This window comes from Aethalodelphis obliquidens, unplaced genomic scaffold (genome assembly GCF_003676395.1).
Source record: "Aethalodelphis obliquidens isolate GAN/ISIS:26980383/991018 unplaced genomic scaffold, ASM367639v1 scaffold65, whole genome shotgun sequence".
Lineage (NCBI taxonomy): Eukaryota > Metazoa > Chordata > Mammalia > Artiodactyla > Delphinidae > Aethalodelphis > Aethalodelphis obliquidens.
The window spans coordinates 9357217-9382907 of NW_020838009.1; the positions used below are offsets into that span (position 1 = coordinate 9357217).

Consider the following 25691-nt stretch of genomic DNA (forward strand, 5'->3'; position numbering starts at 1 on the left):
GCTGCAGGAGAGGGAGAAAACCGTTGAGGCTGAAAAGCTAGTTATAAACGGGGAGTTGACGTCTGACAAGCTGGAGTCTGCAGAGGCCACGGATGCTCAGAAAGAGCCTGGAAAAAGGGCCAGGGCCGAGGAGCGAGGAGGGTGCCCACGGCTCAAGTTCGGCCAGCTCGGGAGATGGTTTTAGAAACTGAGATCCAGATTTAGTAACTTTTTTCTTGGGTGGGCCTGAGCGGACTGTCAACGACACAAATCCAGGGAGGAAGCGGGCTGGGAGGCGGAGGACGGAGGGCAGACGTTAGGCCCTAGAGTGTGGGAACTGAGGGAGAGGATTGCTCAAGCGTAGGTCGCCCCATTTTCACCCCCTGAAGGAAATCAGCATAACTGGAGGGAAGCCGGGCGAGAAGGATGTTAAAACTGTTCTAAAGTTGTAACGTAAATCCAAAGGCCAGGACGTCCCTACGAGGGAGCGTTTTGGAAAAATGGTACCCTAGCTGCTCCCTCACGTCGGATGCGTTTTGCTCTGCTGACGGGGTTTCCTCAGTGTCTGCGTGGCGGGTCGCGAGCCCGGCTCGGGACGCCGGGGAAAGCCCTCCGGTGGCTGGCGCCGAGCCGGGTCGGGGCCGGGCGGCGGGCGGGCCGCGCCGAGGGCGGGGCCGGGCGCGCGGGGGCGGACCTCGGCGCGCTCCCGGCCGCTCGCTGGCGGTGGGGCCGCGGCGGCTCCTCTGCCGGGTCGCGCCGGAGGACGGGCTTCGGGCGGCGGCCGGGGCGGCCTGCGGACGGACGGGTGGGCCGAGGCGCAGGGCCCGCGCCCGCCGTCTCCCCCTCCTGCCGGCGCCGGGCCCGCGCCATGGCCGCCTCGCCGGGCTCGGGCAGCGCCAACCCGCGGAAGTTCAGTGAGAAGATCGCGCTGCACACGCAGCGGCAGGCCGAGGAGACGCGGGCCTTCGAGCAGCTCATGACCGACCTCACCCTGTCGCGGGTGAGGGCCCGGGCCGGCGCGGGCGGGCGGCCACGGCCGCGGGCGGGCCCCGCGCGGCGGGTGAGAGGTCGCGGGGCCGAGGCGATGGCGGGGCCGGGCGGGGTCGCGCCCGCGGAGTGGAACCCGGGAGCGGGGCCGGCGCGGCCGCGGCCTCGGCGCTTGCCTGCCTTCAGACACCCGCTGGAGGTTTGCTGTCGCCGCGGAGGTGGGAGAGTCGCGGGGCAGTGTGTACGGGGAGATGGGAAGGGGCCGAGCCCGGGAAGGCGGGCCGCCGAGTGAGGGCGGCCTAAGGGGGAGGGTGACCGGGAGCGCGGGGAGGAAATCACAAACAGCTCGGAGGCGGGCGGTGCGGCTTCTGACTGCTCCGAACATCCACCGCCCGCGAGTCCTCCCGGACTGCTCGGCGTGGAGGGCCCGAGGCACCCACCCGCTCCTTCGGGAGAGCACCGCGCACCGGTGAATCCAGGGTCGGCCCCGGGCTGGTTTGGGGTCTGTCTGGGTATCGAGATGTGATTCCATGTCGAGTGTGGGACTTCGCTACTCTTCCTCCATGGAGGTGCTGTATCGGTCCGGTTTACTGACTTCAGCCCCGATGGTTCATGAGAACTGGGAAGGTGTACCGCGTTCCTGGTGACGGAGGAGGGTCCAGGAGGAATAAGGCGCCAGCCTAGACAAACACTCGGCGAGGTTAGGTAACTGTCGAGGGAGGCAGTGGAGGATGGAGAGCCAACAGGAGTGTCCGCGCAGAACTGCAGAGAACGAGGGTCAGCGTGAGCGGGGCAGGCAGGCCTTGAGGATCCTGAATGCTGACCTTGAAGGACCATCAGGAGGATGGGGGAGGATGTACAGAAGCGGGGGCGGGGTTGTGGGCAGCCTGAAGGAGAATTGAGAGGGGAGTCGCAAACTGGTGGTCCCTGGCTCGCTGAGCTACAGACGCGATATTTTTTGGCCATTGGTGCTTGGGAAAACTTCTGGAATCTGTCGCCAGAATTGGGAGATTTTTCATAGAAATCAAAGTTGGAGATTTTAATGTACAGTCAAAATTTCGTTCTTTCTCTCTATTTTAAATATATATATTTATATACATTTAAAATTGGGAGACCCGATAACACTCATCCTGATTTCCCATGTGACAGCTAGCTAGCTGGAGCTGGGTGATGGCTGCCCCCTCAAATGGAGCATGTATTCTCTGGTTGGCCACAGTTCACCCCACAGCCTGTCATGTCCCCCACTCCTGAGGCTAGGTGTCACTTGCCATTTATCATATTTTTGATGGTGTTTTCTTTTAGCGAGGTTAAGGAGAAAGTGAAATATCTCTTGTACTTACATTTCTATCATGATGAGAAGAAATATATATAGATAGTGCTAAACCCTATAGCTCAGATTTTCTTGAGTTTAGCAAGCCTGACCAACTCTGCCCCATATGATAACTCAATTCAGCCACCACTTTTCTCTATTCTAATTGCTATAAAATTATGATGTCATTTTGTCCTTCACCTTGTACAGGGCATTATTTACATGTTAATTCTGCCTGTGTTCTTTTCTACTCTCTACCAATTGCAAGTAAAATAATAAATACTGCTTGGCTCCACTGTGTTCATACACACAAAGGCAAACGATAACACTGAATTTGCCTAGTAATCTTTGCTTATTTAAAATTTTAAGGGTAACTTTCATAATGAAATTATAAAACTGAAACACTTCTTGTAGAGAACTCGTAGATCCCCAAGCATATGTTCCAAGGGTCCAGAGATCTCAGATGGAGAAGAATCTATCCAGTTCATTATTGATAACCAGATGGCAGACATACTGATTTTCCATTACTAGCCCATGGTGGGCATGCTTATAAATGGAACAGACATCGCTAATCAGTCTAGGTACTCTTTCCTTTCTGAGTCTGTTGGGCTTCGACTTTTTCTCCATATAATCAGAGTCAGTCCTTCAGAGTTGGAGTTAAATCCTATTTGTTTAGTTGGTGGGATAGATTAGATTATGGAGAATTTTTCACTCTAGCTTTAGGGGTGCAGCCTTACCTGGAAGCAATGGAAATTTTTTGAGAAGAGAATGCTAGGAGGATCAGTTCAATGGTGGTACCTGGGATGATAAGGAGAGGGAAAAAAATGGAGGCAGATATGCCTGGAAAGAGGCTGTTCCTTTGTTCATTCATTAATTTGTTGGTACTTGAGTCCCCAGTGGGGGTGTAGGGGTGGGGGGAGGTGAAGACGTGGTACCTTGCTTCAAAGATCTTATTAATTTGTTTAGCAAATACTTTTTGAGTCTCTAGTGCGTGCTGGGGGTTCGGATGGACACTGGGGATGTAGTGTCTCGTCATAGATTTTAGGGTTTAATGGAGAAGACATTCATTTGACAAGTCAGGACACATTTTGATGAATAGTACGAAAGGGGAACAGTTGGGAGTGTATGGTAGGGAATCCTCACCTCTTCTAGTGGCATAAAGGGTTAGTAGGAGTGGGGAAGGCATGTGAGGGTATATGCTCGTGTGTTGAGGGAGGGGAGAGTGTTTTAGGCACAGGGGACAGAGGTTCAGCAAGGGGATGAGGAGGGTAATTTGAGATGAGGCATTCATGGGGATTTGGGACTTGATCCTAAGGACAATGGAAAGTCATTGAAGGGGTTGAACCAGGGGAGATTTGCATTTTGAAAGAATGCCTCTAGCTCCAGAACGTAGGATAGATCGGAGGAAGAGGTAGCAGGGAAATGCTTTGGAGTCTAGGAGATGTGATGGTGGTGGCATTGGCAAGGGTGGTAGCCACAGGGAGGCAGAGAGGTGAACAGATTGATACTTAGGAAGTAGAAAGGACCAGACTTGGTGAATGGATGAGGGAGATGAGGGAGAGGGAGGACTCAAGGATGATCCCCAGCTTTCGGACTTGAGCCATTCCAGGGTATCCTCTGCTAAGAGGGAGCGCTGGCAGGAGCAAGGCGGGAGCTGACTCAGTGTCAGGAGATGCTGAGTTTGAGGTGCCTGTGAGGCATTTAAGTAGAGATGGGCCAGCAGATAGTTGTATATGTGGTCCTGGAGCTCAGGAGAGAAGTCTAGGCTAGTGGGAATCTTTGGTGTGTAGCAGCAGGAGTAGATTCTGCTGCCTAGGAAGAATTTCTAGAAAAGATCTTAGAAATTGGTGGCCTAAATTCTAATTTGGCCCTCTGATTTTTTTTTTTTCTTCAATTAGGGCCAACAGTGAATATTGTGATTTTACATTAAAATCTGGACTCTGGCTTCTTTTGAAAAGAGAGATCATCTAACAACACTTACCCTACATTTCCTCATGGCAGCGATTGCCTGGAGTTGAATAGCTGCTGCCCCCCTTAGACAGGGCACGGTGTGTCCTTCAGTTTGCCACAGTCCCCGTCACTCCCTATGGTTTCCTCACAGTGATTCTAGGCTGCTTCGCTTATCTTCCATACCTGGCACCCGTAGGCTTTTGAGTTTGTAACCCCTGCTATACATAGAGTGAAACATGGAAAGGGCCTAGGAGAAGCCCAAGGAGCTCCACCATTTAAAGGGGAGATAGAGGAGGAGGAGCCAGCAAAGAAGACTGAAGAGCAACCAGAGAGGTAGGAGGAGAGCCAGGAGGATTATGGTTAAGAGGAGGGGATGTGGACCAGCCGAACCCCATGCTGCTGACTTGGTCTGATGTGATAAGGACTCGTTCTTTGGTCCAGTCATGTGGAGGTCGTTGGTAACCTTGGTGGGAGCCACCACGTCCACAGTGTGCTGGGTGGAAGGGAGGTTGTGAGGCACTGAGGCCTTGAATAGAGGAAGTGGGACAGGGTTGGGAACTTGTACAAGAAGTTTGGCTTTGAAGGACAACTGGTAATGTGGAGAAACCACACGATCAATAATAGCACATCAACCTGGAGTGTTAATTTTGCTGGAATATTTGGGGAAAACTGTTACTTTTATATTAAAACAAACAATAGATATGTTATGGCATAGTGAGGCCTCAGAGAGGAATAGAGGAGACTAGAAAGATTAGATTTGGGCTGAATATGGAGCGTTATCTCTTTGCCAGCCACTGTGCTGATCACTTTACGTTCATTATCTCATGTAGTTCTCACAGTAACCCTGTGGACTGCGTATCTGGAGCGATCCTCATTTTGCGGGAGAGCAAACAGACTTGAGACATAAGGTTGCATGGCTGGTAAGAGGCAGAGCTGGGGTTTGATTATGGTTGTCACACTGAATGTCTATATGCTGAACTGCTTTTTCTCCCCCATTAGGATATCTAATTGTACCAGTGGCATTTGTTGAAAACGGTTTTCTTTCTCCATTGAATTGCTCTGACATTTTTGTCAAAAATCAACTGGCCATGTATACATCGGTCTATTTTTGGACTCTCTCCTGTTCTATTGATCTGTTCATCTCTCTTTTGAACAACAGCACATTGCCTGGATTACGATAGCTTTATAGTCAGTCTTGAAACAAGGTAACTTAAGTCTTCCACCTTTACCGTTCTTAAAAATTGCTTTGGCTACTCTAGGTCATTCACACAGCTACAGATTTTAGAATTATCAGTTTCTGTGAAAAGGGCTGCTGGGATTGTGTTGACTACTACAACACTTTTTCAAAAAGGAATTAGTGAGACTTAGATCTCATTTCATATAGACATTGGAGAAAATTCCACTAAAAGTGTGTGACTATAGGCTAAAAGTTGCTAACTCAGGGTACTGGGTGAGGCAGGTCAGGAAAATGAGTGGAGGGGCGCGGAATGAGATGGCAAATGGTAGCTGATCTTGGGCCATAGTGGAGGAGTAACAGGGTACAGTGAGGACACGGGCAAACTGGAGAACCCAAGCCCTATCTAAGGGGGCAGGCATTTCTCAGCTCCACACACTGTTGCCATGAAGAATATGGGTTCAGTGTCATTAGATCTTTCAATCAAGACAAGATGGAAATCCAGATGTTTGTGGCTTCTTGCAATTTAAAAATTTAAAACATTGAGTGGGTCAGACAGAACTCTGTAGGCTAACCATGTCCTGTCGCCTGCCAGTCCATGACCTCTGCCTCAGGCTAATCAGCCTTTTGTCCTCATTTTCCTCATCAGTAAGCATGACGGTATTGAAGACAGTCTCTAAGGTTCTTTCTAGCTCAATGGCTCTAAATTTCAAAAGAGAAAAGTGTCAGAATTACTCAAGGGTTTAGGAGGTAGTTGAGGTTATCAACAATAATGATAATATTTTGAGCAGTTGTCCAGACCTGTACACTTTACACACCACTGTCATGTCTGTTCTCTGTTTTAATCCTTCCACCGTCTTTGTGAAGTAGGCAGCAGAATAATCTGTGCAACCACATGGGAGCTCCGGTTTACAAAGTCAGGTCTTCCTGTTCCAAATCCATTGCTCTTTTTACTGTAGCACAACCGTCTCTGAAGACTCCAGAAATGGGCAGTTTGGTAGGGACAGCAGATATGGACGACCGCTAAGAGAGCCTCAAGCTCAGTTGAAGGCAAATCTCTAGCTAGATTTAGAACTTAGCTTGGTTGAAGTGTCAAGGCTTTTGGGTAAGAGTTGAAGCCTTTGTGAGAACTCCCTGCAGGTAGGAACTTTGGCACGTATTCATCTTAGTAAGCTAGCGTCTGGCACAGTACCTGACACACAGTTAAACGTTTTTATGTAAGTGACTAAGTGGATGGATTCATGCAAGAAGGAATCAAAGGCTTTAGATCAAGGGGGCTGAGAATTTTGTCGAGAGACTTTCAAGGATAGAGAGTCAAATGCTTCTGGTTGAGAATGTCAAGATCAAAAGCTGAGACTTTATAACTTAGCTGATAGATGGGAAAAGCTCATCATGGCTTCCTTCTCATATTTGGCTCTCAGATCTGGGTTTTGATTAATAGAGTTTTACTGTGCAGTATGTTTGAGAAATCAAGTACAGTGGGTATAAGGAAGTTAAGGCTGCCAAAGGGTTTTATATGCCTTTAAAACTTCCAAACAGATACAAGTCCTTATCTTTGGAGATGCATATTGAAATATGGAATGCTAGGATGCCTGGATTTCTTTCAGTGGAGTGCAGTGGGTGATGGAGGAGGTAAAGATGAATCAAGATTGGATGTAAGTTGATCATTGTTGGAGCTGGAAGATGAAGAGATGGGGTTTCATTTTACTTGTCTCTATTTTGTACGTATTTGAAAATTTTCATAATAAATGTAAAAACAAAAAATCAGAGCGCTTCATAGGTGCAGCGATGCTTTTGGTCAACCAAACTTCACTTTTCTCTGAGCTTGTGAATAGTATGATCATTGAGGGAGAAATGAAACAAAGGAAAGGTACATGGCAGAAATAAGAATGTGGGTTTTGAGTTAGCCATAGCTCAGCCTCCTCTAGCTGTGTGACCTTGGGCAGGTGTCTGAACTTCCCTGAGTCTGGGTCTCCACGTTCGTAAAAGCAGGATCATGTGGTCTCCCTTGGTGATTGCTGAGAGGGTTAGGGATAAAGTGGGCAGAGCGTCTGAGGACAGCATCTGGCTCATCTTAGGGGCTCATATCTGGTAGTTTTTATTATTATTAGACAAAGACAGAGAGTAATGAAAGGGTAAAAACCTGCCTCGGAGTTCCTATCTACCCTTTCTTCCCTACATGAATTACAAGTGCCAAGGGTTACATAACCACAGAGGTAATTTATTATTTTAGAAGCAGAACTCTTAAAGACCAAATTGGACCACTCTGGGGTTTACAAGAACTGTAACCAGTTTACTGCCTTTTGAAAAATGAAGCAAGGAAGAACTTACAGAAGAAAAGCATATTAAAACAGTGGGATACCATTTTATACCTGTTCAGTTGACCTGCTTCTTTTCCCCAATTAATGGTAATATCCAGTGTTAGTGAGTTTGTGGTCAAACTGTTTTCTCATATATACATTGGTATACTCTCTGGGAAAACATCTTGGCAGTGTGTATGGAGAGCCATCAAAAGGCCCAAACCCAGAGACTTAGGAATCACTCTTTGCAGTGTGTTCTAAGGAAATAATTCAGAAGAAGAAATGTCATATAGCCATTAAAAATGCTTATGTAACGTCATAGAAAAGAGTTATGATGTAAGCATGCAAGATTGTACCTATGTTGTGGTCACCACTGTGCAGTTATTACACATAAATGTAAAAGGAGACTGGAAAAGAGCATGGAGAAGGGAAGATAGTCAGTGTGTTAGAGTCATGGACAGTGGCTTAGTTTTTTTTAAGAAATTCTTTTGTTGCTGTGCCTCCACACACATAACACTCAAAGACCGTGCAAGAGTACCCCACTGTCATGGCTGAGACATTTAGCACAGGGGTAAATTCTTTCCAAAAATAGACTAATCAAAACCCAGAAAGCACTGGAAACCTGAAGGTTTTAAGTAGAGAAGAAACTGAAGCCAAGACTTTCACTCTTGAACCATTTCGCTACACAACACCATACTTTGATGCTTCTTTCAGATCTTTGCTGTCATCTCTCAACAACTTTGAAATGTCTTTGTTCCCAGGTTCAATTTCAGAAGCTTCAGCAACTGCGCCTTACACAGTACCATGGAGGATCCTTACCCAATGTGAGCCAGCTGCGGAGCAGTGCCTCCGAGTTTCAGGTACCTGAGATACTTACTTTCTTTGAGCTGAGTGGAGTGTAAAAAGAGAAGCAAAAATTTTCCTTGAAAAGATTAGATCTTGGCTTCCCTGGTGGCGCAGTGGTCGGGAGTCCACCTGCCAGTGCAGGGGACATGGGTTTGAGCCCTGGTCTGGGAGGATCCCGCATGCCACGGAGCAGCTGAGTCCATGCGCCACAGCTGCTGAGCCTGCGCTGTGGAGCCCACGAGCCACAACTACTGAAGCCCACGTGCTTAGAGCCTGTGCTCCGCGGCAAGAGAGGCCAGCACCATGAGGGGCCCGTGCACTCGCCACAACTAGAGAAAAGCCTGCGTGTAGCAACGAAGACCCAATGCAGCCAAAAATAAAAGAAAAAAAGATTAGATCTTGAAGATAAACTGGGCTTAGATACAGTTCAGTGTTCTTCTGGGAAGTCCATTGTTATTCTTTTTCCTAGTTACTGCAGCATAAGATAGTGTTATTTCACAAATGGTCTAAGGCAGCACTGTCCATTGGAAATATAATGTGAGTCACATATGTCATTTAAACATTTCTAGTAGCCACATTAAAGAAAAAGAAACCAGTATAATTAATTTTAATATTATTTAAATGATTTAAATAATTATTTGACCCAATCTATCCAAAATATTATTGTTTAAACATAGAATCAATATTAAAAAACATTAATGAGATATTTCACATTCTTTTTTTTCAATTAAGTCTTTGAAATCTGGTGTGTATTTTGCACTTAAAGCACATCTTAATTTGTATCAGCCATGTTTCACTACCTTCATGTGGCTAGTTTCTACCATGCTGGACAGGACAAATCTACAGCATAGATAAGTGGTCTGTACTGCACTTATTTTTAAATTTAAAAAAAATTTTTTTTTGGCTGTGTTGGGTCTTCGTTGCTGCGCGTGGGCTTTCTCTAGCTGAGGTGAGCAGGGGCTACTCTTTGTCGAGGTGCGTGGTCTTCTCATTGCAGCAGCTTCTCTTGTTGTGGAGCACAGGCTCTAGATGCATGACCTTCAGTAGTTGCAGTTTGTGGGCTCAGTAGTTGTGGTGCGTGGGCTCAGTAGTTGTGGCTTGCAGGCTCTAGAGCACAGGGTCAGTAGTTGTGGCGCACGGGCTTAGTTGCTCCGTGGCATGTGGGATCTTCCCAGACCAGGGATCGAACCCCTGTCCCCTACATTGGCAGGCGGATTCTTAACCATTGCACCACCAGGGAAGTCCCTATATTGCATTTAGATTAGTGCAGTGTCATAGGGTGCTTTAATCATTCATATTAGTGAAGAGCCTTGTTCAAAACAATGTGGAATTGGTGATTTAGACAGTGGTATATGGTACTGTTTTTAAGATCTGAATTAGATTTAGATATCCTAGTCTTTGAATAATTAGGAGGCTGACATTCTAATTATACAATTTAAGGTTCAGTGTTAAATTTCTTTGTTGTGAAATCTGGTTCACTTTGTTTGATGATGTCCCGTAAAGCAGAAATATTATTTAAATGGATACTTCCATTTGGGAGTGCTAATAGGAACTCTTAAATGTAATGTGATTAGAAAAAGTACTATATGAACATATTTGTACCTTAGTACACTGGAATCTTGTCTTTAATGAGTTTGGAATCTCACTATAATACTGCCTATATTAGAAATCTACCTCTGTAGATCAAACTATCTTACATGTTGGCTATTGGGTCATTCAGTATCCAAATAAAGTAGATCTCTGCTTTATGCTGGATTTCATGCTTCAGAAGATAGAACTTTGTCAAGATATGCTGTGTTTGAAATCCCGATTTTGTGGTACTTTCCTGTCAACTTTAGAGGAATATAGAATGTACTGTAGTGTCCTTTTCCTTGTGTATTGGGGGATGGGATGAAGTGACAGACCCAGGGCTTCCCGGGATTCTTTCTCTGAGTAATTTTTAAACTTTGAAACAATCACAAACTTACAGAAAAGTTGGATGTACAGTAAAAATAACTGTATTTTTACCCTTGAGAATAAGTTGCTGACCTAATGCCCTATCAACCCAAAATACTTCACCGTGTATTTCCTACAAGCAAGGCCGTTGTTCTACATAATCTGAATAGAACCATCAAAATCAGGAAATTAACAGTGATGCATTATTACCATTTGATCCTGAGACCCCATTCAGGTTTCACCAGATGTCCCATTACTGTCCTGTACAGCAAAAGGATCCAGTTCAGAGCACATACATTGTCTTTAGTCTCCTTCAGTCTAGAACAATTTTTCAATCTTTTATTTTTGACATTAAAGAAATTATTTTTGACTTTTGTGACCTTGCCACTTCTAAAGATCACAGGCCAGTTCTTTTTTAGAATATCTCTCTGTTGGGGTTTGTCTGTTTCTTCATGATTGGATTCAGATTACGCATCTTTGGCAGGAATAGCCAAAGGTGGTTCTGTTATTGTATCCCATTAAGTGGGTGATTTTTCATTTTCATGATGTTCACTTTTATCACGTAGTTAAGGTGGTGTCTGTCAGTCTTCTCCACTCTGAAGTTACTCTTCTCCTTTGTAATTAATAGGTATTTTGTGAGGAGATACTTTATCCTGATTCTCATCAAACTTTCAATTTATACATTTATTTATTTATTTCTATATTTGTGGTTTTGTGATTTCTTATTTTTTTCCATGGTTTATAATCTATAACTATTATTGTTATTTTGGTCCTCACATTATCCCTGATTAGGCCAATAGGAGCTCCTTCCCAGGATTCTTGTCAAACAGAAAAAAAGGGAATCCCAGAAGCATAAATTTTTTTTAAGCAAACATTTTTGAAGTGTAATTTATATGCAATACAATTGACCTTCTTTAGATTTACAGGTTATGTTGTATAATTACCACCACAATCAAGATACAGAACAGTTTCATCATCCCCCAGAAGTTCCCTTAATATCCCTTTGTAATCTATTCCCATCCCCTACCTCCAGCCTCTGGAACCACTGATATGTAGTTTTGCCTTTTTCAATGTATCCTATAAACAGAATCAGAAGTAGAGTTCTTCTTTCACTTAGCAATTGCATTTGAGACTCATCCATGTTGTGGCATGTATGAGTTTCCTAGAGCTGCCGTAACAAAGTACCACAAACTGGGTGGCTTACATTTTGAACAGCAGAAATTTATTTTCTCACAGTTCTGAGGCTGGAATTGTGAAATCAAGGTGTCTGTAGGGCCATGCTCTCTGGGAAGAATCCTTCCTCGTCTCTTCCTAGCTTCTCTTGGTTGCCTCCAGTCCTTGGTGTCCCTTGGCTTGTAGCTCCATCATTCTGCTCTCTGCCTCCATTCCATATGACCTTCTTCCCTGTTTGTCTGTGTCCAAATCTCCCCCTTCCTTCTCTTATAAAGACGCCAGTCATTGGATTTAGGGCCCACCCTAATCCAGTATGACCTCATCTTAACTTGTTTACATCTGCAAAGATTCTCTTCCCAAATAAAGTCACATTCATGGGTACTTGGGGTTAGGACTTGAACAAATCTTTTTTGGGGAACATGATTCAACCCACTACGTTGCAGTTATCAGTAGTTGACTCTCTTTATTGCTGAGTAGTATTCCATTGTATGGAGGTACTATAATTGGTTTATTCATTCATCACTTGATGAGCATTTGGATTGTTTCCACCTTTTGACAATTGTGAGTAAAGATATTCACATTCAGTTTTTGTGTAAACACCTAGTAGTGGAACTGCTGGATCAAATGTAAGTGTATATTTAACTTTGTAAGAGACTGCCAAACTGTTTTACAAAGTGGCTATACCATTTCACATTCCAGCAATGTTCCAGTGACTCTGCATTCTCTCCAGCCCTTGGTATTTCATTTCTTTTTTTTAAAATTGTGGTTAAAAAAACACAACATAAAATTTATCATCTTAACCATTTTTTTGGACTTTTTATTTTATTTTGTTTTTTTCACACACACACACTGTATTTTATTTTTATAAGAGATAAATAAACTGACACCAAGCATTGTAAATGGATGACCACAACAAAAACAACAATGATTGCAATTACCAAACACGAAACACATTCATACTATGTCATAATATTGACATTCAGTCCAGTAATCCTCCACTGTAACAGCGCCTTTACTTTGCAGTGAAAATTGATTTGTATATTTTTTGCCTCTGAGTCCTTGTGGGATTATTATTTTTTTTATTCAAACAGAAAGTCACAAATATTATAATCATCCTCATCAGTTCACTCAGTCCCATGTAATTAATTTTCTTTTTCATCTTGATCGTGTGTTAGCACTTTTATGAATTCATCAGTTTTCCATTAGAGTTCTGAAAATGCTTATTCATTCAGTTCAGCAATATAGTCAGTTACCAGAAACCTGTACTTGTCAGAGTCTTTTCCATGAATTCCTTGAAGATGAAACCCTTTTATAGAAACATTTTTGCGAAAGCTTCAGAGTACACCCAGAACTGTCTGTAAATGACAAAAGACTTAAAAATGACCACGGTTAAAGATTTGGTGAAAGTTCATAATAATGCAATTGACAAGGAAATTTAGTTATTTCTGAGATATACATTTTAAAGTAATAACTAGAATTATGACTTATTATACCAGAACATATAAGATTTTTAGAAAGTTCATGTAATGTCTGAAACATTTACATTAACATATTTCCATATAAATAACCCAAAGAAAGTTTAGCATTAGTTGTTTTTTTTGTTTGTTTTTTTATACTGCAGGTTCTTATTAGTCATCAATTTTATACACATCAGTGTATACATGTCAATCCCAATCGCCCAATTCAGCACACCACCATCCCCACCCCACTGCGGTTTTCCCCCCTTGGTGTGCATACGTTTGTTCTCTACATCTGTGTCTCAACTTCTGCCCTGCAAACCAGTTCATCTGTACCATTTTTCTAGGTTCCACATACATGCGTTAATATACGATATTTGTTTTTCTCTTTCTGACTTACTCCATATGACAGTCTCTAGATCCATCCACATCTCAACAAATGACTCAATTTCGTTCCTTTTTATGGCTGAGTGATATTCCATTGTATATATGTACCACAACTTCTTTATTCATTCATCTGTCGATGGGCATTTAGGTTGCTTCCATGACCTGGCTATTGTAAATAGTGCTGCAATGAACATTGGGGTGCATGTGTCTTTTTGAATTATGGTTTTCTCTGGGTATATGCCCAGTAGTGGGATTGCTGGGTCATGTGGTAATTCTATTTTTAGTTTTTTAAGGAACCTCCATACTGTTCTCCATAGTGGCTGTATCAATTTACATTCCCACCAACAGTGCAAGAGGGTTCCCTTTTCTCCACACCCTCTCCAGCATTTGTTGTTTGTAGATTTTCTGATGATGCCCATTCTAACTGGTGTGAGGTGATACCTCATTGTAGTTTTGATTTGAATTTCTCTAATAATTAGCGATGTTGAGCGTCTTTTCATGTGTTTGTTGGCAATCTGTATATCTTCTTTGGAGAAATGTCTATTTAGGTCTTCTGCCCATTTTTGGATTGGGTTGTTTGTTTCTTTAATATTGAGCTACATGAGCTGTTTATATATTTTGGAGATTAATCCATTGTCCGTGGATTCATTTGTGAATATTTTCTCCCATTCTGAGGGTTGTCTTTTCGTCTTATTTATGGTTTCCTTTCCTGTGCAAAAGCTTTTAAGTTTCATTAGGTCCCATTTGTTTATTTTGTTTTTATTTCCCTTACTCTAGGAGGTGGATCAAAAAAGATCGTGCTGTGATTTATGTCAAAGAGTGTTCTTCCTATGTTTTCCTCTAAGAGTTTTAGAGTGTCTGGTCTTACATTTAGGTCTCTAATCCATTTTGAGTTTATTTTTGTGTATGGTGTTAGGAAGTGTTCTAATTTCATTCTTTTACATGTAGCTGTCCAGTTTTCCCAGCACCACTTATTGAAGAGACTGTCTTTTCTCCATTGTATATCTTTGCCTCCTTTGTCATAGATTAGTTGACCATAGGTGTGTGGGTTTATCTCTGGGCTTTCTATCTTGTTCCATTCATCTATGTTTCTGTTTTTGTGCCAGTACCATATTGTCTTGATTACTGTAGCTCTGTAGTATAGTCCGAAGTCAGGGAGTCTGATTCCTCCTGCTCCGTTTTTTTCCCTCAATACTGCTTTGGCTATTGGGGGTCTTTTGGGTCTCCATACAAATTTTAAGATGATTTGTTCTAGTTCCGTAAAAAATGCCATTGGTAATTTGATAGGGATTGCATTGAATCTTTAGATTGCTTTGGGTAGTATAGTCATTTTCACAATATTGAGTCTTCCAATCCAAGAACATGGTATATCTCTCCATCTGTTGGTATCATCTTTAATTTCTTTCATCAGTGTCTTATAGTTTTCTGCATACAGGTCTTTTGTTTCCCTAGGTAGGTTTATTCCTAGGTATTTTATTCTTTTTGTTGCAGTGGTAAATGGGAGTGTTTCCTTAATTTCTCTTCAGATTTTTCATCATTAGTGTATAGGAATGCAAGAGATTTCTGTGCATTAATTTTGTATCCTGCAACTTTACCAAATTCATTGATTAGCTCTAGTAGTTTTCTGGTGGCATTTTTATGATTCTCTATGTATAGTATCATGTCATCTGCAAAAAGTGACAGTTTGACTTCTTCTTTTCCAATTTGTATTCCTTTTATTTCTTTTTCTTCTTTGATTGCTGTGGCTAGGACTTCCAAAACTATGTTGAATAATAGTGGTGAGAGTGGACATCCTTGTGTCGTTCCTGATCTTAGAGGAAATGCTTTCAGTTTTTCACCATTGAGAATGATGTTTGCTGTGGGTTTGTCGTATATGGCCTTTATTAGGTTGAGGTAGTTTCCCTCTATGCCCACTTTCTGGAGAGTTTTTATCATAAATGGGTATTGAATTTTGTCAAAAGCTTTTTCTGCATCTATTGAGATGATCATATGGTTTTTATTCTTCAATTTGTTAATATGGTGTATCACATTAATTGATTTGCATATATTGAAGAATCCTTGCATCCCTGGGATAAATCCCACTTGATCATGGTGTATGATCCTTTTAATGTTTTGCTGGATTCTATTTGCTAGTATTTTGTTGAGGATTTTTGCATCTATATTCATCAGTGATATTGGTCTGTAATTTTCTTTTTTTCTAGTATCTTTGTGTGGTTTTGGTATCAGGGTGATGGTGGCCTCATAGAATGAGTTTGGGAGTGTTCCTTCCTCTGCAATTTTTGGGAAGAGTTTGAGAAGGATGGATGTTAGCTCTTCTCTAAATGTTTGATAGAATTCACCTGTGAAGCCATCTGGTCCTGTGCTTTTGTTTGTTGGAAGATTTTTAATCACAGTTTCAGTTTCATTACTTGTGATTGGTCTGTCCATATTTTCTGTTTCTTCCTGGTTCAGTCTTGGAAGGTTATACCTTTCTAAGAATTTGTCCATTTCTTCCAGGCTGTCCATTTTATTGGCATAGAGTTACTTGTGGTAGCCTCTTAGGATGCTTTGTATTTCTGTGGTGTCTGTTGTAACTTCTCCTTTTTCATTTCTAATCTTATTGATTTTAGTCCTCTCCCTCTTTTTCTTGATGAGTCTGGCTAATGGTTTATCAATTTTGTTTATTTTCTCAAAGAACCAGCTTTTAGTTTTATTGATCTTTGCTATTGTTTTCTTTGTTTCTATTTCATTTATTTCTGCTCTGATCTTTATGATTTCTTTCCTTCTGCTAACTTTGGGTTTTGTTTCTTCTTCTTTCTGTAGTTCTTTTAGGTGTAAGGTTAGATTGTTTACTTGAGATTTTTCTTGTTTCTTGAGGTAGGCTTGTAAACCTCCCTCTTAGAACTGCTTTTGCTGCATCCCATAGGTTTTGTTTTTATTTTGTTTATTTATTTATTTTTTGCGGTACGCGGGCCTCTCACTGTTGTGGCCTCTCCCGTTGCGGAGCACAGGCTCTGGACATGCAAGCTCAGTGGCCATGGCTCACGGGCCTAGCCACTCCGCGGCATGTGGGATCTTCCTGGACCGGGGCACGAACCCGTGTCCCCTGCATCGGCAGGCGGACTCTCAACCACTGCCCCACCAGGGAAGCCCAGAAGGCAGGTTCTTTACCACTGGACCACCAGGGAAGTCCCCTCCATAGATTTTTAGACTCAGCTTTTTGACTTCTACAAAAAGTCGTGTTGGGATTTTAAGTGGGATTTCACTGAATCTGTAATCAGGTTGGGGAGAACTGATGTTTTAATACTGAGTTTTCTAATCCATGAACATGGAACAGAAGCAGAGATTTTTGATTCAAGTTAAGTTGCTTATAATTAGTTATTTAAACACAGTCCACTTCCTTTTATGTTTATAGATCATTTTGGAGTTTACAGAATGTTTTCACAACTCTTATTCTACTTGATCCTTAATACATTAGTTGGTAAGCATAGCACTATATTAATATTGGTTAAAGACCAATTTTCTATCCTAATGGAGGATCTGAAAGTACATTCTTTTCACCTAACCCATTGGGCCCTTATTCAGAGAACACAAACTTACCAGATGAGTAAACCAAAGTAAGCTTTTCAGGCAAACTTCTGATAGTCCTTAGCAACGGACAGGTCATTGGTCAGGGGTGGCTAAGGTTACAGCCCTCCTATTTCTAGGCAGGGCCTGGCCTGTGTACACTGAAGGCAGAGAGAGGAAGTGGCATTATCTTCTTCTCTGAGGGCTAGGGCTGTCTATTCTGGTTAGGGGAGGGCCTGCCGTTCTCCAGTGCGTTGCAGCCTGCGTAACAGCGAGGGCGCCTGTTGGCTGTGCAGCCTGATTGTCAGGCAGCTACAGAGAGAGGGACAGAGGGCATCTCTTTGTATAGTGCTGTCTGGGTACAGTTGTAGCCTTTCACATCCTTCACATAACCTCCCTAGTTCTTTCAAATTATATCACTAAAAACTAATCACACTTTTTTACATTTCTGACTACTACATTTTTTAAAAATTGGGTCATCTTGTTTATAACTGAGAGTTTATAATTTAGGGAGCAATCTGGCGGCCAAAGGGAGAAAGCCCTATTGCAAGCAGAAGGGCTTGGCCAGATGCAAAATGGTGATTTTTCTGAGACCCACCACCAATACAGGTGGGTATAGTGAGGCCCAGAGTTTGCATTGCAAGTATTGTTGGAGAAGCAGAACTTAAAAATCGAGTCTTTGACTCCTAGTTCAATTTTAGTGGCTTTCCTTTGCTGAATTTCCTTTAAAAGTTTTATAAGATTCTTTAAAAAATGACTGGCAGGGAATTCCCTGAGGTCCAGTGGTTAGGACTCCACGCTTTCACTGCCGAGGGTGCGGGTTCTATCTCTGGTCAGGGAACTAAGATCCCGCAAGCTTCACAGTGCAGCCAAAAAAAAAAAAAAAGATTGGCAAGGTACATTGGTTAAATTCAAACAAATGGAAAACAGAAGTAGCAATATTAACCTCAAAATACTGCTGCTAATAATAGCCAACATTTGTTGAGTATGAGCTATGTGTCAGACACTGCATTAAGCTCACTACATAGATTATTTAATTTTCACAAAAACCCATTGGGTATATGTATTTGGTAATTGTCATAGCATTATTTGAGTTGTATGTGATATAATAACATAGCAACAAATTGCAAAAAGCAAAAACTAGTAAAATTAGGAGAATGTGACAGCACAATTGTAGATTTTTAATTCACTATAACAGTTGAGTCAGTACCCAAAATATAGAGTGATATCATTAGCAAATGAGAATTACTATATACAAAATGATTTTTGATAAAAGTCCCTTTTATTTTCTACTCAATATAAAATATGTAAAATCATATATCATTTCTTCAGCCTTCTGCCAGTGAAGCCCTGGTCCTTGAAATACTTTTTTATAATTTTTGTTGAAATATAGTTGATTTACAATGTTATGTTACTTTCAGGTATACAGCAAAGTGATTCATTTACCCATATATAAATATATATATATATATATTCTGTTTTTACATTCTCTTCCCTTATAGGTTATTACAAGATATTGAGTATAGTTCCCTGTGCTCAAAAATTTATTCCTATAATTTTTTTCTCTAAAAAGGTAAGATAACCTTTTTTACATATTCATAGACAAATTTTAAAAACAACATTTTTTTCCTGATTGTAAAAGTGATGCTTATTATAGAAAACAGGTAACATTCCTGTTCACATTTTGGCTGTTTTCTTTCAGTTGTTTTGTTGTGACTGTAAATATTTTTAACAAAATCAACATCATACTGCATGTATAGTTTTGTATCTTTTTGACGTCATGAACACTTTCTTATGTTTAAATGGTCTTCAAAAACATCATTTCTAGTGATTTATGATATTCTATCACATGGATGCACCACAATTTATTGAACTGCTCCCTTATTGTTGGACATTTGGGTTGTTTTCACTATTCATAGGATGTGTGTGTGTGTGTGTGTGTGTGTGTGTGTGTGTGTGTGTTGTATGTATAAATCGATCATATACTAGGCCAAAGAATTTCTCAGTAAGTTAAAAAACTGTTCCACCGTGATAATCCCAAACTCCTCCAATTTCTGTAGTCGAAGTGCATCTCTCAGAGCTCCTCCAGGCCCTTGTCCTTCTCACTGTGGGCTATGGGGCCTGACAAGGGGGAAAGGGCAGCAGAAGCAGGTTTGGATGAAGGGTGGAGATCTGTGCACCCACCACACAGCACAGGGAACACTCTGAACTTCGAGGAACTGAATTCCAAGGTGGTGAGAAGCTTATGTAGTGAAACAAGAGAGGCTGATTCTCACTGAGTATCCTTGCAGATTGTGCAGGGCAGAAAGATGAGATGACAGGGATCTGTCCGTCTTGTACTTCTTTTTTTCTGAAGGAAGAGCTGAGGTTCCTGGATGCTACCTTGTCAGCTTGGAGTTAAATGACCGGCGGGCCTGCAGCCCATCCTCCTACTGAGCGTCCTCAGGCAAACCATGGAATTCTCTAAACCTCATCTGTGAATCATGATAATGACAGTCACTTGATGGGGTTGTTATGAGCATCTAGTGAATGCAGAATAAAATGCAGAAGAGCTTTGGAAACTGTCAAGTGTGAAACAACCATCAGTTATTAACACAAATAGTGCTCAGGAACAATTTTGAAGTCGGAAGTTTGTATTTATCACTTTCTACCTCTATTTTTCCTCTGCTCTTCCCGTTCTCCCGACCCCACCGAAACCTGTGCTGTCCAGTATGGTAGTCACGAGCCAGATTTACATCTTTAATTAAGATGAAATAAAATTAGAGATTCAGTTTCTCACTCACACTAGCCACACTTCAGGTCTCAGTAGGCGCCACGTGGTGGGTGGCTGCTCCTGCGGTTGGCCCTCTTTATGCTGTGCCCGAGTCCCCACTTCAGCCCTGGGTTAAGGCTTCACCTGGCCCTAAAAACCAGGTGCTTTCAGATGATCTTCCCCTCCTTCCTTTCCTTCATCAGTCAGTGAGATTTTTGTGTCTTGGCTAAAGTGCTTGTTTGGATTACAAGAACAGTTTTCTGGGGGAATTCCCTGGCAGTCCAGTGGTTAGGACTCGATGCTTTCACTGCTGAGGGCCCGGGTTCAATCCCTGGTCTGGGAACTAAGATCCTACGAGCCACGCAGTGCGGCCAAAAAAAAAAAAGAAAGAAAAGTATTCTGATTAAATTTCATATAAAAAATTTAAGGATGGACCTAGAGATTATCATATTAAGTGAAGTAAGTCAGACGGAGAAAGAAAAATACCATATGATATCACTTACATGTAGAATCAAAACTATGATACAAATGAACTATTTACAAAACAGAAACAGACTCACAGACTTAGAAAACAAACTTATGGTTACCAAAGGGGAGAGGGAGTGGGGAGGGATAAATTAGGAGTTTGGGATTAGCAGATACAAACTACTATATATAAAATACATAGGGACTTCCCTGGTGGCGCAGTGGTTAAGAATCCACCTGCCAATGCAGGGGACATGGGTTTGAGCCCTGGTCTGGGAAGGTCCCACATGCCTCGGAGCAACTAAGCCCGTGTACCACAGCTCCTGAGCCTGTGCCCTAGAGCTTGTGAACCACAACTACAGAGCCAACGTACCACAACTAAGGAAGCCCGTGTGCTTAGAGCCCATGCTCCGCAACAAGAGAAGCTGCTGCAACTAGAGAAAGCCCATGCGCAGCAACAAAGACCCAACGCAGCGAAAAATAAAAAGATAAGTAAATAAATTTATTTTAAAAATAATAAATAAAATAAAATAGATAAACAACAAGGTCCTACTGTATAGCACAGGGAACTATATTCAGTATCCTGTAATAACCATAATGGAAAAGAATATGAAAAAAATATATATGTGCACATATGTATAACTGAATCACTCTGCTATATACCAGAAACTAACACAACATTGTAAATCACTATATTTCAATAAAAAAAATAAAAAATTTTAGCTTCCACTTCACTACTCTGAAGCACATTTATCAATATTTCAAAAGAGGATGCCTGCAAAATCACGTCTCCAGTTGGCAGAATTCCACACAATAAATGATGGAAGTTAATCTGAAAGGCTGTGAGGAAGGGCTTATCCTTAAATAACTGGATGCACACATACCACACACACACACACACACACACACACACACACACGTGTGTGTGCACACGCAGGTGGACATCTGAATCAGCATACTGACCCTGGGAGGGCTTTGTGTTCTCCTGTTCCTTACTTTGTCTAAGAGAGGATTAACTACTCTTCTTTTTCACTTCTCATTAATTGATAGATAATCAATAAATAAATTCAAAAATTTCTTGAGCACCTACTGTGGTGGCAGAAACATATTTCTGTATGAAGCTGAAGAAAGATGGAAATGAGTAAGTTGGCCCCTCCACAGAAGATTGTGGCCCGGTTAGTCCTTGTTGAACACCCCTCAGCTGTGGTCCTGAAGTCTGGGCAGACTGCATTTGGCCACTGCCCCCATGGAAGTAGGGCTGCTCTGCCTTAAGCCAAGAGTGATCATCATGAAGAAAAAGAAATAAAAGGAATACAAATTGGAAAAGAAGAAGTCAAACTGTCACTTTTTGCAGATGACATGATACTATACATAGAGAATCCTAAAAATGCCACCAGAAAACTACTAGAGCTAATCAGTGAATTTGGTAAAGTTGCAGGATACAAAATTAATGCACAGAAATCTCTTGCATTCCTATGCACTAACAATGAAAGATCAGAAAGAGAAATTAAGGAAACACTCCCATTCACCACTGCAACAAAAAGAATAAAATACCTAGGAATAAACCTACCTAAGGAGGTAAAAGACCTGTACTCAGAAAACTATGAGACACTGATGAAAGAAATTAAAGATGATACAAACAGTTGGAGCAATATACCATGTTCTTGGATTGGAAGACTCAATATTGTGAAAATGACTATACTACCCAAAGCAATCTACAGATTCAGTGCAATCACTATCAAATTACCAGTGGCATTTTTTACAGAACTAGAACAAAAATTCTTAAAGTTTGTATGGAGACACAAAAGACCCCAAATAGCCAAAGCAGTCTTGAGGGTAAAAAACAGAGCTGGAGGAATCAGACTCCCTGACTTCAGACTATACTACAAAGCTACAGTAATCAAGACAATATGATACTGGCATGAAAACACAGATATAGATCAATGGAATAGGATAGAAAGCCCAGAGATAAACCCACGCACCTATGGTCAACTAATCTATGACAAAGGAGGCAAGGATATACAATGGAGAAAAGACAGTCTCTTCAATAAGTGGTGCTGGGAAAACTGGACAGCTACATGTAAAAGAATGAAATTAGAACACTTCCTAACACCATACACAAAAATAAACTCAAAATGGATTAGAGACCTAAATGTAAGACCAGACACTCTAAAACTCTTAGAGGAAAACATAGGAAGAACACTCTTTGACATAAATCACAGCAAGATCTTTTTTGATCCACCTCCTAGAGTAAGGGAAATAAAAACAAAAATAAACAAATGGGACCTAATGAAACTTAAAAGCTTTTGCAAAGCAAAGGAAACTACAATCAAGATGAAAAGACAACCCTCAGAATGGGAGAAAATATTTGCAAATGAATCAATGGACAAAGGATTAATCTCCAAAATGTATAAACAGCTCATACAGCTCAATATTAAAAAAACAAGCAACCCAATCCCAAAATGGGCGGAAAACCTAAATAGACATTTCTCCAAAGAAGACATACAGATGGCCAAGAAGCACATGAAAAGCTGCTCAACGTCACTAATTATTAGAGAAATGCAAATCAAAACTACAATGAGGTATCACCTCACACCAGTTAGAATGGGAATCAATCAGAAAAGCTACAAACAACAAATGCCGGAGACAAATGTGGAGAAAAGGGAAGCCTCTTGCACTGTTGGTGGGAATGTAAATTGATACAGCCACTATGGAGAACAGTACGGAGGTTCCTTAAAAAACTAAAAATAGAATTACCATATGACCCAGCAATCCCACTACTGGGCATATACCCAGAGAAAACCATAATTCAGAAAGACACATGCACCCCAATGTTCATTGCAGAACTATTTACAATAGCCAGGTCATGGAAGCAACCTAAATGCCCATCGACAGATGAATGGATAAAGAAGATGTGGTACATATATGCAATGGAATATTACTCAGCCATAAAAATAGAATGAAATTGGGTCATTTGTTGAGATGTGGATGGATCTAGAGACTGTCATACCGAGTGAAGTAAGTCAGAAAGAGAAAAACAAATATCGTATATTAACGCATATATGTGGAACCTAGGAAAATGGTACAGATGAATCAGTTTGCAGGGGAGAAATGGACACACAGATGTAGAGAACAGACATATGGACACCAAGGAGGGAAAGTGGGCTGGTTGTGGTGATGGGGTGAATTGGGAGATTGGAATTGACCTATACACACTAATATGTATAAAATAGATAACTAACAAGAACCTGCTGTATAAAAAATAAATAAAATTCCAAAATTCCAAAAAAAAAAAAGAGTGATCCTGGAATCTCAGAGACCATCCCAAAATGGTTATGGCTTGGGTCACAGATGAAAGAGTCTCTGCAGAGACCTCAGAACAGCCTCTTGTGCCATCTATTGGTCTTCAGAAATTCCGTCTATCTCTACCTTCAGCTCCCTCCCAGCTCCTCATATTTCCTGACCATCTCTCCTCTAGTTCCCTCTCCTGGAATTTTGGCAGTGACTTGCAAGGTGAACTTGTCCTAAGCCTCTGCTTCCTCTGGGTACCACGCAGGAGGAGGCTGTGGTGTGATGAGGAGTATGGCTTGGGTGTCCGGCTGACCTAGGCTTGAGTCCTGGCTCTATCACTCTTTTGATCTGTGATCCTGGGCTTTGGCTTTCCCTCAACCTCTCTAAGCATTTTTTTGTTTGTTTTTTTGGTATATAAAATAGGGATAATAATAATTATCCATATGATAAACTGAGATAATGGGAGGTATGGAAGCACTGACCAAGGGATTTGGGAGCTGGAGTGAGTTAAGAGAACTAGGGTGTAAAGATAACTGACTCCTTCCCAAGCCACTAACTAAATTCTGTTTATGTATGCTCCTTCATCAGAGTTTGTGGCATAGTCATCTGCTCAAAACTTAAAAGTGAGAGGGAATTTTGTTCCCAAGGTCATAAATCTTAGCCAGCCCTGCTCTTTGATACAGCATGGTCTCTGTCAGCCCCAAAACAATACCCTTTTATCCAAATACTATTAGGTAAAATGAGATAGGGCCGTGACCTTGGGCTTCTGCGTGAGATGTAGAAGACCACATTTGCTAGTTATTTTAGCGTACGTTATTTCCAGGAAAGATTTTCACTGATTACTAATATCTATTTTATGTTATGGCTTAGTTTCTTTTTCAGCGAATGTTATTTTTCTGAATTTGTCCCTAAACTCTATTTAGGAGTCTGTACCTCCCAAACTATGTGCACTTTACAACTGTGATTTTTTTTTTTTTTTTTTTACTATCTATCTCTGTGCTTGATTTGCTCCCTGGTTTACCTTTGATTTTGACTTCCAATGAGATGTTCTTCTCTTCTGCCTAAGGAAACAGTGAGAAGCACAGAAAGTTAGGGGCTTACTTAATAGTTTTGGAATGTGCATCTGTCCCAAAATAGGAACTGTGACCAAGAATATGGTTGTCGTATTTTTAATACAGATTTGAGTAGTCCTTTTTTTCCCTTTTTATCTAACCATACGTGTTGAATAGAAAACTTAAGAGTGAACGAGTAAAGTAGACAACTCATGAATCTCTAGTCATCCAGAATAAAGGCCTTTGATATTATATAAGGGGCAAGGGAACATTGGCTCCACACACTGAATTAGGAACATCTGCATCCATGAGAACTTGAACAAGAGACCTGGAATGTTGCCACTTTCATTCTGCCTTTCACGTGCTCCTAAGTGTTCATGTAATGGAGGGTCAGAAATAGCGTGGATACTCCAAATAGTGCTTTAAAGACTGAACTGTATTACATCAATTTAAATTTTTTATGCCGGAAAAGTAGGAAAAGATGGGAATTTCTCCTGAGAAGTCCATCTATTGGATAAAATCAGAGGTCTGTTGGAAAAGAAATACCACGAGGACTGAAGTGCCAATGGACATTTTGCTTTAGAGTAAAAGCTTTAGCGCAACACAGAGGCTGCATGGTATGATGGCCGAAAGGTAGGACTCTGATTTCAAATCCAGCCTCTGCCACTCTCCAGCCTGGTGACCTGCGACAAGTCACTTACCATCTCAGCCTCAGTTTCCTCACCTGTAAAGTGAGGATGGCAGTAATGCTGATATCAGAGTTTTGTCGTGAGGAATAAGTGAGTTAATATATATAACACTCTTAGAGCAGTGTCTGGCACAAGGTGAGCACGTTGCACGTCTTTCCTCTTGTTATTGGTTTTGTTCCTACCCCACCCCCATCAGGCCGCTACCACCACTCTAATTACTTCTACCAACTCGTCTATGGCTACCTTATGGCCATACTACCTCTCGGGTTTTGGCATCGGCTTGGGTTGAGTTCTAGCTCTGACTATTTAAGTCTAAAAGTCTCCATGTCTGTATTTGTAAAATAGCAGTGTTAATAGTGTGTTTCCCAGGGTCCTGGTGAAGGTGACACCAGGATAGTG

At 41.7% G+C, this 25691-nt stretch overlaps 1 protein-coding gene across 6 annotated transcripts in view; it reads left to right on the top strand.

Moving 5' to 3' along the window:
- The first annotated feature begins 698 nt into the window (after window positions 1–698).
- CRTC3 (CREB regulated transcription coactivator 3) overlaps window positions 699–25691 on the top strand; it is a 101930-nt gene continuing 76937 nt past the window's right edge. For 2 of the 6 annotated variants that reach the window (XR_003429243.1, XR_003429244.1), the window contains exons 1-2: window positions 699–979; window positions 8461–8559. Coding sequence is in view for 3 of the 6 variants with exons in the window: in XM_027089266.1 (XP_026945067.1) it covers window positions 848–979; window positions 8461–8559 (231 nt within the window). In the remaining 3 variants the exon portion in view is untranslated. The remainder of the gene's footprint in view (window positions 980–8460; window positions 8560–25691) is intronic. The other 4 variants (XR_003429242.1, XM_027089264.1, XM_027089266.1 and 1 more) reach the window with 3 other exon arrangements.